Below are 18,888 nucleotides of genomic sequence, written 5' to 3'. Positions count from 1 at the left end.
ATGTTCTTTTTTTCTAATCAAAAACTGTTTATTTTGTACTGATACGAGATTTTGTGTCCCTCAGAAAAACCAGGAACGTGCCCTCGTGAGCTACTTCACATTGATTCTTCTCTTTGTCATGACTGGAAGAAATGTGACAATGACTATGATTGCCCTGGAGAAGAGAAGTGCTGCAACACTGGCTGTGGACAAAGATGCGCAAACTTAGGTAAAGATACTTAAACCAATCTAAATCTTTCAAGTAATATTCTGTATTTTTGGAAATGTTTAATTTCTCTTTTTGAATCAGTGGTAAAGTGTAATCACAACAGCATTTTGGGTAAATTAAGTCGTCTTGTCAAGTCTCACCCCGACCACAAATCCTTCATTTTAGAAAATGGCTGCATTATTATTGTTATCTAAAAGAGCAGGATATGTCATATAAATGACATGTTCTGTACGTCTTATGTTTAATTGGAGGTGTTTTAATGTAGATAATCTACCGTTTTTAATATTTGTTATTTATAACAAAAAATATGTGTATTTTGGACTGATACAAGATTTTTATATCTTTCAGATAAACCAGGAACCTGCCCTCGTGAGCTGCTTCACATTGATTTTTCTCAATGTCAATACTGGAAGAAATGTAACAATGACTATGATTGCCCTGGAGAAGGGAAGTGCTGCAACACTCGCTGTGGACATAGATGCGCAAACTTAGGTAAAGATAAAAAACCATTCTAAATATACCAGTGGTAATGTGTAATCACAACAGCATTTTGTAAAGATTAAATGTTCTTGTCGAGTCTCAACCCTACCACAAGTCCTTCAAATTAGAAATGGCTTCGTTATTATTATCTACAAGAGCAGATACATCAATTCTATGTTCTGTACGTCTTATGTAGAATTAGAGGTGTTTTATGCACGTTTAAAACAATTTTTTTCATTAAAAAGTAGGTTTGTATTGTACTAATATGAGATTCTTTATCCCTCAGATAAACCAGGAACGTGCCCTCGTGAGCTGCTTCACATTGATTCTTCTATTTGTCATGATTGGAGAAAATGTAACAATGACTATGATTGCCCTGGAGAAGAGAAGTGCTGCAACACTCGCTGTGGACAAAGATGCGCAAACTTAGGTAAATAAAAAGAAGAAACCAATCTGGATAATCTTCCAAGAAATTCTGTACTTTTGAATATTGTTTTATCGGCTTTCCTTTCTGTATTTGAATCAGTGGCAAGGTCTGATCATGAAAGCATTTTGTAAAGACTAAATGTTCTTGTTGAGTCTTTACTTACCACAAGTCCTTCACTTTAGAAATGGCTTCATTTTTATGATCTACCAGAGCAGGAAATGTCATCAATGCTATGTTCTGTATGTCTTATGTAGAATTAGAGATGTATTATATAACAAAATGAAGCTTTTTAAAAAAGAAAAAAAAAATGTTTTCATTAAAAACTATATTTATTTTGTACTGATATAATATTCTTTATCTCTCAGATAAACCAGGAACGTGCCCTCGTGAGCTGCTTCAGATTATTTCTTCTCTTTGTCATGATTGGAAGAAATGTAACAATGACTATGATTGCCCTGGAGAAGAGAAGTGCTGCAACACTCGTTGTGGGCAAAAATGTGCAAACTTGGGTAAAGATGAACATAGTTTTATTTAATTGCCTTTCTCTTTATAGAATCAGTGGTAATGTGTAATCACAACAGCACTTTGTGAATGTTAAATGTTCTCGTTGAGTCTCACCTCTACCAGTAGTCCTTCACTTTAGATTATTATCAACAAGAGCCGATATATCATGGAAGTCATGTTCTTTTTTTCTAATCAAAAACTGTTTATTTTGTACTGATACGAGATTTTGTGTCCCTCAGAAAAACCAGGAACGTGCCCTCGTGAGCTACTTCACATTGATTCTTCTCTTTGTCATGACTGGAAGAAATGTGACAATGACTATGATTGCCCTGGAGAAGAGAAGTGCTGCAACACTGGCTGTGGACAAAGATGCGCAAACTTAGGTAAAGATACTTAAACCAATCTAAATCTTTCAAAAAATATTCTGTATTTTTGGAAATGTTTAATTTCTTTATTTGAATCAGTGGTAAAGTGTAATCACAACAGCATTTTGGGTAAATTAAGTCGTCTTGTCAAGTCTCACCCCGACCACAAATCCTTCATTTTAGAAAATGGCTGCATTATTATTGTTATCTAAAAGAGCAGGATATGTCATATAAATGACATGTTCTGTACGTCTTATGTTTAATTGGAGGTGTTTTAATGTAGAGAATCTACCGTTTTTAATATTTGTTATTTATAACAAAAAATATGTTTATTTTGGACTGATACAAGATTTTTATATCTTTCAGATAAACCAGGAACGTGCCCTCGTGAGCTGCTTCACATTGATTTTTCTCAATGTCAATACTGGAAGAAATGTAACAATGACTATGATTGCCCTGGAGAAGGGAAGTGCTGCAACACTCGCTGTGGACATAGATGCGCAAACTTAAGTAAAGATAAATAAACCATTCTAAATATACCAGTGGTAATGTGTAATCACAACAGCATTTTGTAAAGATTAAATGTTCTTGTCGAGTCTCAACCCTACCACAAGTCCTTCAAATTAGAAATGGCTTCGTTATTATTATCTACAAGAGCAGATACATCAATGCTATGTTCTGTATGTCTTATGTAGAATTAGAGGTGTTTTAGGCACATTTAAAACAAATTTTTTCATTAAAAAGTAGGTTTGTATTGTACTAATATGAGATTCTTTATCCCTCAGATAAACCAGGAACGTGCCCTCGTGAGCTGCTTCACATTGATTCTTCTATTTGTCATGATTGGAGAAAATGTAACAATGACTATGATTGCCCTGGAGAAGAGAAGTGCTGCAACACTCGCTGTGGACAAAGATGCGCAAACTTAGGTAAATAAAAATAAGAAACCAATCTGGATAATCTTCCAAGAAATTCTGTACTTTTGAATATTGTTTTATCGGCTTTCCTTTCTGTATTTGAATCAGTGGCAAGGCCTGATCATGAAAGCATTTTGTAAAGATTAAATGTTCTTGTTGAGTCTCTCCCTACCTTTAAAAAGAGGCTGCATTATTATCTACAAGAGCAGATATATCATATATATGACATGTTATGTAGTCTGATGTTGAATTAGATGTGTTTTAATGTAGAGAACCCACCTCTAATGATTTTTATTTCTATCTACTAAAAACTATGTTTATTTTCTCCTGATATGATATTCTTTATCTCTCAGATAAACCAGGAATGTGCCCTCGTGAGCTGCTTCATATTGATTTTTCTCATTGTCATGATTGGAAGAAATGTAACAATGACTTCAATTGCCCTGGAGAAGAGAAGTGCTGTAACACTCGCTGTGGACAAAGATGCGCAAACTTAAGTAAGGATAACAAACCGACCCAGATAATCATTCTAAGTAATTTTTCATATTTTTAACATTGTTTTACATGCCTACCTTTCTTCATTATAATCCATAATGCTAATGTGTAATGAAAGCAACATTTTATGAAGAATAAATGTTTCTTGTTGAGTCTCACACCCCTACCACAAGTCCTTCTGGCTGCATTAATATTATCTACAAAAGCAGATATATAAATGCCATGTTCTGTACTGTTCTGTTTTTGTAGAAAAACAAGGTCTATTTTTCTTTTCATCAAAAAAACATTTTTTACTGATACATATTCTTCATCTCTCAGATAAACAAGGAACGTGCCCTCGTGAGCTTCTTCACATTGATTCTTCTCGTTGTCATGATTGGAAGAAATGTGACAATGACTATGATTGCCCTGGAGAAGAGAAGTGCTGCAACACTCGTTGCGGACAAAGATGCGGAAACTTAGGTAAAGATAATTGAACCAATCCGGATAATACTTTTTTGTATTTTTGAACATCGCTTAAGTTGCTTGCCTGAGCAGAATACAAGACAGTAAATACAATAAATTGTAAGTAAAATAATGAAAGTGAAGAGCATTAACAGTCTTTGCGGCCCTGAGGTGCTTTGGCAGACTGTTCCACAGAAAAAGCCGATAAAATTAGAATGACGCCTCAGCCTCACTGTGTGTGTGTGTGTGTGTGTGTGTGTGTGTGTGTGTGTGTGTGTGTGTGTGTGTGTGTGTGTGTGTGTGTGTGTGTGTGTGTGTGTGTGTGTGTGTGTGTGTGTGTGTGTGTCCTCACTTTAGGGATTTAGGTTCATGAGGTAAAAGCAGTTCTGACTAATAAACGGCCCAAGACTATTGAGACACTTAAAAACCAGTAAGAATTAAAGATGCTACTTGCAATCTTAGTAAAAGTTTCTCTCTCTCTCTCTGCCTCAGAAACAATAAATAAAACTGTAGTTTCATTCTGATTAAGCTGGAGAAAGTTTTCTGCCATCCAGGATTTGCTATCCAGAGTAAAAAGTTAAAAAGAGCATTCATTGAACTGGTGTCATCAGGAGACACTGAGATGTACAGCTGCATATCATCAGTGTAACTGTTGAAGTTCACTCTGTGCCTCCTGATGACATCATCAAGAGGGAGACAAATTGAACAAAAAAGGGCCTAAAATTGATCCCTAAGCATACCACGTTATTGATTTAACATGGCACAAATACATCAAGAGTGGTATGTTATATATCCATCCATCCCTCCATTTTCAGACCCACTTATTCCTGTTTGTCAGGGTCGCGGGGGTCTGCCAGTGCCAATCTCTGGCTCTGCATGTTTTATGTGTCTTATGTAAAATTAGTGGTATTTCAATTTTATAACTAAAATGATATTAATTTTGTACTAATACGATTTTCTTTATCCCTCAGATAAACCAGGAACGTGCCCTCTTGAGCTGCTTCACATTGATTCTTCTCGTTGTAATAAATGGAAGAAATGTAACAATGACTATGATTGCCCTGGAGAAGAGAAGTGCTGCAATACTCGCTGTGGACAAAGATGCGCAAACTTAGGTAAAGATTCTCAACAAACCAATCTGGTTAATCTTTCAAGTAGTTTTCTGTATTTTTGAACATTGTTTTATTTACTTGCCTTTCTCTATTTAAATCAGTGCTATAGTGTGATCACAAAAGCATTTTGTGAAAAAATTGTTGAGTCCCCTACCACAAGAAATGGCTGCATTATTATTATCAAGAGCAGATGCCATGTTCTTTGTCTTACGTAGAATTAGAGGTGTTTTAATGGAGAAAATCCACCTTTTTTTAAAATCAAAGACTTGTTTATTTTGTACTGATGTGAGACTCTTTATCGCTCAGATAAACAAGGGACGTGCCCTCGTGAGCTTCTTCACATTGATTCTTCTCGTTGTCATGATTGGAAGAAATGTAACAATGACTATGATTGCCCTGGAGAAGAGAAGTGCTGCAACACTCGCTGTGGACAAAGATGCGCAAACTTAAGTAACAATATATTGAATGCTCTGGTTGAGTGTCACCCCTACCAGCAGTTTACTTTAGAAATGGCTGCATTTTTATGGTCTACTAAAGCAGGATATATCATCAATTCCATGTTCTGTACATCCTATTTGAAATACAAAGTGTTTTAATGTAGAAAATCCACAATATTTAAAAAAACAAATATCATGTTTATATAATACTGAAACAAGATTCTTTTTCCCTCAGATAAACCAGGAACTTGCCCTCGTGCACTGCTTCACAGTAGTTCTTCTCTTTGTCATAAATGGAAGAAATGTGACAATGACTATGATTGCCCTGGAGAAGAGAAGTGCTGCAAAACTCGCTGTGGACATAAATGCACAAACTTAGGTAAAGGTGATATACAAACCATTTCAGTAATTTCACATATGTTTTGAACCTCTACAAAAGCAGGATATATGATCAATGTCATCTCCTTCAAGTCTTATGTAGATTTAGGTGTTGTATCTTGCTGTTTTTTTTATCCAAGACCATGTTTATTGTTTTTTGATATTAGATTTTTTTATCCCTCAGATAAACCAGGAACGTGTCCTCGTGCGCTGCTTCACAGTAGTGCTTCTCTTTGTCATGATTGGAAGAAATGTGACTGTGACTATGAATGCCCTAGAAAAGAGAAGTGCTGCAACACTCACTGTGGACATAAATGCACAAACTTACATGAAGGTGATTAAAAAAAACAATCAGTATAATCCTTTCAAGTTGATTTCTGTATTTTAATTGTTTATTTTGTTTGTTAAAACCAGTATTATAACATTATAACAAAATAAAAGAAGGCATTTTCAAGACTGTGGCATTGAAGCACTTCTTATATACTGTATTTCTCCAAATTTGTTTTTAAATTTTCATTTTTGTCTCCCAGAAAAAGCCGGATCCTGTCCAATTAAAGATCCAGAATCTACATTGCTTCATTGTGTTAGTGTTAACAAATGCACCTACGATCTTGAATGCAACGGTAGTGATAAGTGCTGCAGTTTTCGCTGTGGGACTGAATGCGTAGCACCACAAACAGGTGATTTATGAACTAAAATAGCAAATATGCCTGATTTCTAATTCCTAAAAAAACAAAAACCCTTTTAATCAAACACACTTGAGGTAGTATTCGGCCCTTCTCAGGTAGTTGGTATAGAGTTAGTTAGTGTATATAATGACAAACGGGTGATGTTATTGTTATAGTCGGTGGAAAGATACGGCGGTTCACGAAATCGATACAATATCTTGAAAAGGAAAAAAAAGACAAAAAACATTATTTTATTTCTTTAATCCTATGATATTTATTTAATCAAAATTGATTAGACTTTGAACTGTATGAGCTTTGAGTTTAAAAATGTTGTTCGAAACAACAAAACAACAAAATAATAAAAAAATGATGTTCAAAAGTCTAAAGCCTGAAAAGTGCCACTTCCAGACTAACAATTAATGGTGTTCTGAAACTAAAACCACACCGCTAATATGTGTTCATCATTATCATAACATCCTTTTCAAAAATCCACTTTCACCACGAGCAAGTGAAATAAAATATTATATTAAGTAAGAAAAGAGTCAATCCCCATCTTCCTGTAAAATGCACATTGTTTCTATGCTCAGACTTTCTTCATCATTCTCTGGTTAATGTCCGATATGTTTTTGAAAATATATTGTAACTTAAAAAAACAGGACGGCCACATATCTGAGTCTAATTTTACAAAAATTGGTCGATTGGGAACCAACATAATTTTTTTAAATTTGACCAAAGATAGGAGATAGAATTTTCAATTTGTAAAACTCATCCAGAATAAGGATATTGATCTGGATCATCCCCAAAATCATATCACTTGTTTCTCATTGCATTTCTAATATTTCCTTAATCAAAATAGGTCCATAAGTTTTTAATTAGACTGCTCACAAACAAACAGACAAATAAATGCAACTAAAAACATAACCTCCTTGTTGGAGGCAATATTGAATTGTAATGATACATTAGTAATATTATATTTTGGGTTCACCAGTAGATTTCCCCCCACTTTGTGTAAAAAACATGTTTTTATGCTTTTAACAACTGTGCTTGATGTGTAATTTATGTTCCTCAGATAAAAAAGGATCCTGTCCACTTCAGGACCCAGATAGTTCTTCACCTAATTGTGACAGAAAAGACAAATGCAACATTGACTTTGACTGTCAGGATGATAAGAAGTGCTGCAGTTTTCGCTGTGGGACTGAATGCGTGGACCCACACCAAGGTAAGCAAAAATACTTAAAGTAGAATAACTTTGCTTATGTACTGTGTTTCTAACAAACATGCCTGCTTTCCTCGATGTAGCTACTAAACATGTCAACATGTTAATAATTTGTTAAATCGTAATTTTATTGACATGAATTTTCCCCCCATTTTCAATTTTTATTGACCAAAAACTATGATTTTGAAATTCCTGTTGGCAAAAACCTCAGGAAGCAGGCATTGCATAAAGGTAGCTGAGCTTCAAGCCAAGCTAGGAGGATAACTTTTCTCTGTTTTTGTAGTTTGAAATGTGAGAATTCTTTTTTGTACCAGGGCTGTTAAAGATTATCATTGTCTCATATTTACCTAATTCTTTCTTCAGGACAAAAGCCTGGAAGGTGCCCTGACAATCACTCACACTGGTATCGGTATGGTTATAAAAAAGCTCGCAAATGCTCCAATGACTCAGACTGCCCCGGGAAAGAAAAGTGTTGTGGCTGCCGCTTTACACGTAGATGTACTAATCCCAGCCAAGGTGAAAATCTTTTGTAGCATTGAGTAATTTAGTTTTTCCACCTCTATGTCTGTGGTTTGCTAGAACTTGTTCAAAATCACAATTTACTATGAAAAAGCAAAAATTGGGATTATTTGTTTAACCTTAATTAACTTAGAAAAAAGGTTTCAAACCACTGTAGGGTTTCCTAATTATATAGGTAGCTCAGCGGACAAACGATCATTGTAGCCATTTGACTCAATATTTTAGAGAAAGCTACGGCCTAAAGATTATTTTATTTTTACATTATTATTATTTTATATTACACTATATCTTACTTAAACGGTGTGTGTGTGTGTGTGTGTGTGTGTGTGTGTGTGTGTGTGTGCGTGCGTGTGTGTGTGTGTGTGTGGATGTATATTAGTTTCTGCAGGGCAAGGAGGTAAACCAGGGTTTTGTCCCCGTTATCATCACCACTGGAGACGTCGTCATCATAGACACTGCAAGGATCGGTGCCATACTGACACTGACTGTCATGGAAGAAAGAAGTGCTGCTTCAAACGTTGTGGAAAGAAATGCCTGAACCCAGTGAAAAGTGAGACATAACAAAGATGAAACTAATTCTTGTCAATATCATTTTTGCTACTTTAAAGATGAGTTTTGTAACTGTGTTTTTGTCTTTTTTTTTATTCCTAGAGCACTATGGCCGTGGTTAAGGGCATCTGACGTGACGCCCCAGAGAGCTGGACTGATTGTGAACAACACAAGCTGTGATCCACCATCCTACAGGGACCACTATCAAACATATCAGAAGCATTTACTTGGATTGATGCAAAAATTCTTAATCAAACTCTGTTTTCCACCAAACTCCACTTGGCTCTATACTATTTGTAACGGTTAGTTCAGTTTGGCTTGAAATTGTTTCTTTAGTTTGATGAAATCCCTTTTCTTTAATGACAACCCTTCACATTAATGTTTCCATCAGTGAGATCATTCTTTGATCTAAAGACAAAGATTCTTCCTGCCAATAAATTCCTAGCTAATGCATTACATGTGTCATGTTTTTTTCATTACACTGAAGGTCAGTCAGATATTTAACAACTATCAATCTTTAAATATTCAAGGTATTAACGCTAGTGTTGGGGGTCTCATTGACACAATTCTCACTTGGTCATTAACTAACATCATCACTCCTGTTGATGAGATTCTCCCCACTTAGCTCTGGTTGCATGTGCAGCCATTGGAAAATCTTGAAACGACATTCATGGGAATCTGTTGAATTACTCTCCCTGTATAAAAGTGGGTCTTTATTGTTTTCTTTAGATCCAAAACATAAATGTTACTCTTGGAACCAAAACAATACATTCATAAATAAGGAACATAAAATACTGATATCTACATATCTAAAAATTCGAAAATATTTATCAAGACATGAATCAATCAACACCATATTGTAATAAAATGTGAACAAATGGTCAAAGATGAAAAAATCTAAGTTAAGGCTTTGGGGTTGTAAATGGATCTCTAACTCATTCTAGTCTCAAAACCATTTCAGAGTTAAAGATAAACCAGGTAAATACAAAATACACAAGTGGAAAAGCTTATTTAAAGGGGCTTTCTGAGCTAAACATAGAGTCAGGCAGTGATACAAAACATATACATTGTAAAATTAAGTTTAGGATACGTTTTAATCAAAATCAAGACTTCAAAAGTACATTAAAATCAGGACCAAGTAGGAAAACTTTAGCCTTGTTCTGATTAAGCTGGAGAAAGTTTTTTAGTTAGTTAAAAAGTTTTTTAAAAAAAAGAGGATCCACTGAACTGGTGTCATCAGGAGACACTGAGATGTACAGCTGCATATAATCAGCGTAACTGTTGAAGTTCACTCGGTGTCTCCTGATGACATCACAAATTGACAAGACAAAAAAGGGCCTAAAATTGATCTCTAAGTATACCAAGTTATTCATATAACATGGCACTGATACATCAACAGTGGTATGTTATATGTCTTATGAAGAATTATAAGTACAGTACTTTAATGAAAAAAATCTAGGATTAAAAAAAATATATATATTATCAAAAAGTATGTTTATTTTGTACTGATATGAGATTCTTTCTCCCTCAGAAAAACCAGGAACATGCACTCGTGCAGTGCTTCTCAGTGGTTCGGCTAACTGTCATGGTTGGACTAATTGTGAGAATGACTACGATTGCCCCGGAAAAAAGAAGTGCTGCAACACTCGCTGTGGATATAAATGCGCAAACATAGGTAAAGGTGATGAACAAACAAATTTGGATAATCTTTCAAGCAATTTACCTTATTTTTGAAGATTTTGTTTATTAGCCTGCCTTTCTCTATTTGAATTAGTGGTAATGTGTCATCATAACAGCATTTTGAGAAGAATAAATGCTCTTGCTGAGTTTATTATTATCTACAATAGCATTATATCATGAATTGAATATATCATATCAATGCCATGCTCTGTATGTAGATTTAGATGTGTATTAATTTAGAAAATCGAGGATTTTTAAAATTGTATTTTGTTCTTATCCAAGACCATGTTTATTGTTTTGTAATACTAAATATTTTATCCCTCAGATAAACCGGGAACGTCCCCTCATTCGCTCCTTCAGCATGGTTCACCTGATTGTCATAAATGGAAGAAATGTAACAATCACTACGATTGCCTGAGAGACGAGAAGTGCTTCAACACTCGCTGTGGACAAAGATGCGCAAACTTTGGTAAAGATACTTAAACCAGTCTGGATGGAGAATCCATCCAGAATGGTTTTTTTTAAACAATTGTACAATTTTTTTTAAAACAATTGTATTCTGCTGCCTTTCTTTATTTGAATCAGTGACAGCATTTTGTAAAGATCAAATGCTCTTGTTGAGTCTCACCACGACCAAAAGTCTGTCATTTTCAAAACAGCTGCATCATCATTATCTACAGAAGTAGGATATATCATCAATGCCATGTTCTGTACATCTTACTGTATCTGAAAAAGGCATTTTAATGTAGGAAATTTAGGAATTTTTTTTGCACTGATTTGAGATTCTTTATCCCTCAGATAAACCAGGAACGTGCCCTCGTCCGCTGCTTAACAGTGGTTCATCTAATTGTCATAAATGGAAGAAATGTGACTCGGACTATGATTGCCCTGGACACGTGAAGTGCTGCAACACTCGCTGTGGACATCGATGTGCAAAATTGGGTAAATAAAATAAAATTTAAAAAAAAACAATCTGACTTTTCTTTAAAAATAAATTTATTTGCCTTCGTTTTTCCATTTGAATAAATTACAGTGTAATCGCGACAGCATTTTGTAAAGAATAAATGTTATTGTTGAGTTACACCCCTACTACAAGTCCATCCCTTTAGAAATAGAAATAGATTATTATTTTTATCTACAAAAGCAGACATATCATCAATGTCATGTTTTGTACGTCTTATGAAGATTAATTGTGTTTTTTTGTAGAAAATCCAGGATTTTTTTTCAAACAAAAACTATGTTTTTTTGTACTAACACGAGATTCTTTATCATTTAGATAAACCAGGAACGTGCCTTCATGAGCTGTTTCACAGTGGTTCTTCTAATTGTCATAAATGGAAGAAATGTAACAATGACTATGATTGCCCTGGAAAAAAGAAGTGCTGCAACACTCACTGTGGAGATAGATGCGCAAACTTCGGTAAAGATAAATAACAAGTCAATCTAGATAATGTTTCAACAAATCTTCCTCTATTGCTTAATAATACTAAATTTTTTATCCCTCAAATAAACCAGGAATGTCCCCTCGTTCGCTCTTTCGGCATGGTTTGCCTCATTGTCATAAATGGAAGAAATGTGACAATGAGAATGACTGCCCCAGAGATGAGAAGTGCTTCAACACTCGCTGTGGACAAAGATGCACAAACTTACATGAAGGTAATTAACAATACCAATCAGCATAATCTTTTCAAGTAGATTTCTGTACTTTGTTTTGTTTAATTTTGGCCTCTTCTTCTTTGTTTAAACCAGTGTAAACTTGTAATCATTGTACCATGTTAACTGCTATTTGGTTTCATAACATAAAATCAAATCAAAGCCATTTCAAGATTGCTGACATCTAAGTACTTTTTGTATTTTTCTCCGTAGTTGTTTTTATATTGTAATTTTTGTCTCCCAGAAAAACCAGGATCATGTCCACTTCGTGAGTCCTATTTGCATCATTGTGACAGTGTTGACAAATGCAACTACGACAATGATTGCAGCGGTGATCATAAGTGTTGCAGTTTTCGCTGCGGGAATGAATGTGCAGCACCAAAAGCAGGTGATTTATGAACTATAAAACGGCAAATGTTGACAACAAATGTTCCCGTTTTCTTTTATGTATGCCAGTGATGGTTTTTATTCATAAAAACTGATATGAGTTTATAACACCCACAGACCAACAGTTGCAGTCTAAACAATAACTTTTGTGCTACAATAGGCCATGAAACAGTATTTTCTAAATTCTTACAACTATCTTTAATTGTGAGGCTTATAAGGGATCTCGTTTACAACCAAAATTTCCCTCCACAGATCATCCCAGTGTTTTCTAAATCATAAAAAAAAAACAAAAAAAAATAACTTTTGATCCAAACACACTTGAGGTAGTATTTGGAGATTCTAAGGTAGTTGGTATAGACTTAGTTCTTTTATATGACAAAAATGTGAGTATTATTGTCGTAGGGGTGGGACAATACAGTGAGTTCATGATATGATATGCAATACAAGGCTTACAAAATGAATACAATAAAATACGTTGATAAGGAAAAAAATAATCTTTTAAAAATTATTTTATTTATTAATTCCTGTAATATTTCCTTAATCAAAATTGATAGGACTTTCAACTATAGTTTCAAAAAAATAATAATTTTTTATATATACATTAGGGATGTAACGATTAATCGTAAGGCAGTTAAAAATTGATTCATAGGTAAAACGATTCACATCGATGCTGTGAAAATTGAATCGCAGTACTTTTTTTAACCAGCAGAGGGCGCTACCCAGAAGTGTTGGCGGCGAGCGAAATCTGCTAATACTTTCTTTCTGTCCGTCTTCTACTCTTAAACATATTCATAATTGATTCCTTACCCCTATAGCACCGAAAGAATATCTGTACTATTACGTGAACATCTGTAAAAGTCACGTTTTTCTATTAGCTCTGTTTGCTAGCATAGCATCTCTTCTTCACTGCAAAATATCTGCATGCCAACCGACCACTGGGTTACCAGCGCCCTCTGCTGGTTCAAACAAATATCTGACCTAAAGACAGTAAAATGACAGTTTTTTTTTTTTTTTTTTTTTTTTTAAGTCCAATTGTTAAGGCCCAAAACACATTTTCAGTTGCACTTTTAAAAAGAAAAATAACTATTATGCAGTTTTGTATTGTTTACTATACAACCAGAATTTAAATAATAAGCTTCTTCATTTGTATTCCTTTATTTATTTCATTCAAGATTTATTTTTAGTTAAATTGCATTGTTTTGAATAGTTTATCAAGGGATTCTTTTGACAATGAAAAATAGTATAGTATTTTCCCAAAAAAAATAAAGGAACATTTTTCAGTCACTTTTCTTAGTAACAGATTTGAAATTCTGAAACTAAAACCCCACAGCTAATATATGGTCATAATTATTATAACGTACTTTAAAAAAAATCCACCAGAGACTGTTTATGATTCACACACTTCTTTTGCTGACCTGTGGGGTAGGAAACATACATCTGCTGAATCTAGTCTACACATAACAGAACAGCAGCAAAAAGCGTAAGACGATCCCCAACTCATATTTACATGGTATCCAGTTATTTTGAATAACTGATTCCAACGCCACTGGAGTTCTCCTCTATTCTAATCGATGTGGGCTTTATATACATGAACTGCTTATTGAAGATCCATATAAAGCAAATCTCCATGAGCAAGTGAAAAGAATTATTTCATATTTCCTGAAAGTCCATTATATTTTAATTAGACTGTACACAAACAAACAAATAAATAAATGCTGGTAAAAACATAACCTCCTTGGTGGAGGTAATAATGAATTGTAATGATACCTTTCTTCAATGAATGGCAACATCATTATCATTCACACTCCACTAAGACAGACAGATGTATTACATATTTATTGCATGGCATAAGTTTATACCCGAGTTATTTTTTCAATCAACTAGTAGTTATTTTTTATTTTTTCTATGTTGTGTGTATTTTGGTTAATGTTGTTGTGTATTATGTATGCTTTGGTTATATTTTATTTTCTGTGTGAATGTGGTTTGTACATCATATCTAATTTGTTTGTTGTACTTTAGAACTGTTCTGCATATATAGTCTGTGATGTACACCTCCAGGAAGAATAGCTATTGCTTTTGTAGTATAGCTAATGGGGATCTAAATAAAAGACAGACAGACAGACAGACAGACAGACAGACAGACAGACAGACAGACCATACCATACCATACAGTATGTGTTGTCTTTGAGCTGAATGTAGTAAAGTAAATGCGTCAGATTGATTTTCCCCCCTTTGGGTAAAAATCAGGTTTTTCTGCTGTTAACAACGATGCCTGACATGTATTTTCCGTCTCTCAGAAAAAAAAGGATCCTGTCCACTTCATGGCCGAGACAGATCTTGGGCCAATTGTGACAAAAAGGACAAATGCAACAACGACTTTGAATGCCGGGGTGGTCAAAAGTGCTGCAGTTTTCGCTGTGGGACTGAATGTGTGAACCCACACAAAAGTAATTCTTGAACTGATAAGTAAAATATTTAAAGTAGAATATCTTTGCTTTTGTACTGTGTTTCCAACAATTATGCCAGCTTTCAACATTGATAGTGTGTAAACACAGAAGAGGGGACCTGCTATAGTTTTATCAGGTTATAACAATGTTTCCCAGTTTAACCCACCAACAGGGTGCAGTTAAGAAAAATAAAGGCAAGTCGAAAATATCAAACTCCCCCACAACCCTGAAATAGGACAAAGTGGGTCTGAAAATGGATGGATAGAAAATGTCAAAGTCACACTAGACAAAAAAACATAAAAGCCAGTATAAACACAAGACTGGCAATATGTTTACCCAATTTAATGTTCACAGGCCTTCAGGTCCTGACACAAACATGTAAACTACTGCTTTAAATCTATGTATAATGTATTCATTTAGGATGGATCACCCTGCAGTATTTGATGTACAGCTATAGGCATGTCAACATGTTATTCACTTGTTAATTCATAATTTAATTGACATGTTTACTACTTTTTTCATTCTCATTGACCAAAACATTTGATTTAAAGCCAAGCTCGGACAACTTTTCTTGTGAATGTGAGAATTTTTTATTTTGTTAACAAGTGAGACAAATATAAAATTGTAACAACACAATTAAAGATGATCAGTGTCTTATATTTACTCATTTCTTTCTTCAGCACAGAAGCCTGGAAAGTGCCCTGACAACCGCTCTCATTGGTATCGGTACGGTTATAAAAAGGCTCACAAATGCTCTGATGACTCTGACTGCCCCGGGAACCAGAAGTGTTGCGGCTGCCGCTCTGAACGTAGATGTGCTGATCCATGCTCAGGTGACTGACGACTCAATGAAGAAAATCTCTTTTGTAGCATTGACTAATTTAATTTGTTCCACCTCTATGTCTGTGGTTTGCCAGAACTTGTAAACAGTTGTGGTTTATACAAAGTTATTGTTTACCTTTAATGAACTTAAGATATATATGTATATGTATATGTATATATATATATATATATATATATATATATATATATATATATATATATATATATATACATATACATATATACATATACATATATATATATATATATAAAGTTTAATAATATGTATGATTTTATGCTATCATGGTTTCCTGATAGCTCAGCTGACAATAATGATCTCTTAAGCCATTTGATTCAAGATTTAAGACTAAGCTCAGGCCGAAGACTTTATTTACTTACGGTATTTATTTTGGAGATTACTAAAAGATTGTTAGGATTTATTGTCCCAAACTAGGAAATTGGCTAATTTGCTCATGCTAAATTAATTATTCAACATTAACGGTGTTAATGCATTTAAAAAGGTTTTCTTCGGAATAACTTCCTGGATAGTCAAAAACTTGCTTTATAGGGAAAGTGATTACAAAGAAAAAATGTGTAATGTTATCTCTTACTTAAATCTTGTTTAACTTTTTAACTTGTGAGTGTGTGTGTGTGTGTGTGTGTGTGTGTGTGTGTGTGTGTGTGTGTGTGTGTGTGTGTGTGTGTGTGTGTGTGTGTGTGTGTGTGTGTGTGTGTGTGTGTGTGTGTGTGTATTAGTTTCTACAGGGCTAGGAGGGAAACCAGGGTTTTGTCCCCGTCACGATCAGCTCTGGAGATGGTTTCACCATAAAAACTGCAAGGATCGGTGCCATAGTGACAATGACTGTCATGGAAGAAAGAAGTGCTGCTTCAAACGTTGTGGAAAGAGATGCCTGAACCCATTAAAAAGTAAGATAAAACAAAGATGAAACAAATTCTTGTCAATATAATTTTTGCTACTTTAAAGACTGTGTTTTTGCCTTTGTTTTTCCCAGAGCACTATGGCCGTGGTTAAGGGCATCTGACATGTCGTCCCAGAGAGCTGGACTGATTGTGAACAACACATACTGTGTTAATCCATCATCCTGCAGAGATCACTACCAAACACCACAGAAGCATTTACTTGGATTGATGCAAAAATCCTAATCAAACAACGTTTTTAACCAAATTCCACTTGGCTTTAGACTATTTGTAATGATTTGTTCAGTTTGGCTCTAAATTGTTGCTTTAGTTTGATTAAATCACATTTCTTTAATGACTGTGAGATCTTCCCTTGATCTAAAGACAAAGTAATATGATTCTTCCTGCCAATAAATTCCTATCTATTGCATTACATTCAAATGTGTCGTGAATTTTTCATTACGCTGAAGGTCGGCCCTATTCAACAACTATTTATAATTCAATTGTCAAGGTATTATCTCTAGGGTCTCATTAACACAATTCCCCCTTGGTTATCAAACAATATCATTACTCCTATTGATGAGATTCTCCCCACTTAACTTTGGCTACATGTGTAGCCATTGGAAAATCTTCAAACAAAACTTATAAGAACTTGTTACATTGCTTTCTCTGTATATAAGTGACTCAACAATGGTTTCTTAAGAAACAAAACAGAAATGTTACTTTTGGACCAAGTACAACACAACATTACTCCAGATAAACCAGGTCTTCAGACATCCAAAGAAATGCAGTACATCTAAAAACCAAAATACAGAAGTGGAAAAGCGTATATAAAACGGTCTTCCCAAACTGAACATGGAGTCAAGCAGTGATACAAAACATATACATTGTACAATTAAGTTGGTAAGACTCCAAGGGTACATTACATTGTAATCTAGGTAAAAGTTTCTCTCTCTGGGCCTCAGGATCCAAAACTAAAACTTAAGTTTTGTTCTGATTAAGCTGGAGAAAGTTTTCTGCCATTCAGGATTTGATGTCCAGAATAAAAAGTTAAAAAGAGGATCCACTGAACTGGTATCATCAGGAGACACTGAGATGTACAGCTGCATATCATCAGCGTAACTGTTGAAGTTCACTCCGTGCCTCTTGATGACATCACCAAGAGGGAGACAAATTGAACAAAACAGGGCATAAAAGAATCCCCAAGCATACCACGTTATTCATATAACATAGCACTGATGCATCAACAGTGGTATGTTATGTTCTTGTGTAGAATTAGATGTACAACATTTTAATAAAAAAAATTTAAGACTTTTTAAAAAATGTTTTATCAAAAAGTATGTTAATTTTGTACTGATACGAAATTTTTTCTCCCTCAGAAAAACCGGGAACTTGCCCTCGAGCGCTGCTTCACGGTGGTTCGACTAAATGTCATGGTTGGAATAATTGTGACAATGACTACGATTGCCCCAGACAACAGAAGTGCTGCAACACTCGCTGTGGATACAAATGTGCAAACATAGGTAAAGGTGATGAACAAACAAATCTGGTTCTTTCAAGGAATTTACCGTATTTTTGAAGATTTTGTTTATTTGCCTGCCTTTATTTTATTCAGTGGTAATGTGTAATCACAATGGCATTTTGTATAGATCAAATACTCTTATTGAGTCTATTCCTACAAAGTCTTTAACTTGCGAAATGGCTGCAATATTATTATCTACAAGAGCTGATATATCAATGCTATGATCTATATGTCTTGTGTAGAAAAAGAGGCGTTTTTATGTGTTTTGATTAATAAAATCTAGGAGTTTTTAAAATGAAAAAAAACTATGGTTTTTTTGTACTGATACAAGATTCTTTATCCCTCAGATAAACCAGGAACGTGCCCTCGTGAGCTGCCTCACTGTGATTCTTCTCTTTGTAATACATGGTGGAAATGTAACAATGACTATGATTGCCCTGGAGAAAATAAGTGCTGCAACACTGGCTGTGGACAAAGATGTACAAACTTAGGTAAAGATAATTAACAAACAAATCTGAAATATTCACTAAGAAGATTTCTAGATTTTTTTTAAAACAATTGTAATCAGCTGCCTTTCTCCAATTGAATCAGTGGTAATAAGAATAAATGGTCTTGTTGAGTCTCACATCAACCAGCAGTCCTTAACTATTGAAACGGCTGCAAAGTTATCATCTACAAAAGCAGGATGTTTCATCAATGTCATGTTTTGTACATCTTCTGTAAAATAAGAGGTGTTTTAA

General features: G+C 34.6%; 2 protein-coding genes across 2 annotated transcripts in view; one reads left to right on the top strand and one right to left on the bottom strand.

Annotated features, from left to right (window-relative positions):
- LOC114467258 (TOX high mobility group box family member 2-like) overlaps positions 1 to 18,888 on the bottom strand; it is a 262,292-nt gene that overhangs the window by 224,795 nt on the left and 18,609 nt on the right. The gene's annotated exons all lie outside the window — the stretch shown is intronic.
- LOC114466934 (low-density lipoprotein receptor-related protein 8-like) lies at positions 190 to 8,963 on the top strand. Its single transcript, XM_028452811.1, has 10 exons — positions 190 to 208; positions 3,255 to 3,398; positions 3,715 to 3,858; positions 4,812 to 4,955; positions 5,259 to 5,402; positions 5,625 to 5,768; positions 7,505 to 7,654; positions 8,015 to 8,167; positions 8,550 to 8,720; positions 8,822 to 8,963. Exons 2-10 carry the CDS (start codon positions 3,266 to 3,268, stop codon positions 8,839 to 8,841), a joined length of 1,203 nt encoding a protein of 400 aa, XP_028308612.1. The 5' UTR covers positions 190 to 208; positions 3,255 to 3,265; the 3' UTR covers positions 8,842 to 8,963.

The sequence above is a fragment of the Gouania willdenowi genome, chromosome 7, assembly GCF_900634775.1.
Source record: "Gouania willdenowi chromosome 7, fGouWil2.1, whole genome shotgun sequence".
In the NCBI taxonomy this organism is placed as follows: Eukaryota; Metazoa; Chordata; class Actinopteri; order Blenniiformes; family Gobiesocidae; genus Gouania; species Gouania willdenowi.
Note: the sequence above shows the minus strand (reverse complement) of the source record. Positions and strands in the feature narration are given on the sequence as shown.

Coding starts and splice junctions, on each gene's coding strand:
- LOC114466934 (XM_028452811.1), top strand. CDS start 3,266: ATGTGCCCTCGTGAGCTGCTTCATATTGATTTTTCTCATTGTCATGAT. Junction 3,859..4,811: donor ACAAAGATGCGGAAACTTAG/GTAAAGATAATT, acceptor TTTATCCCTCAG/ATAAACCAGGAACGTGCCCT. Junction 5,403..5,624: donor ACAAAGATGCGCAAACTTAA/GTAACAATATAT, acceptor TTTTTCCCTCAG/ATAAACCAGGAACTTGCCCT.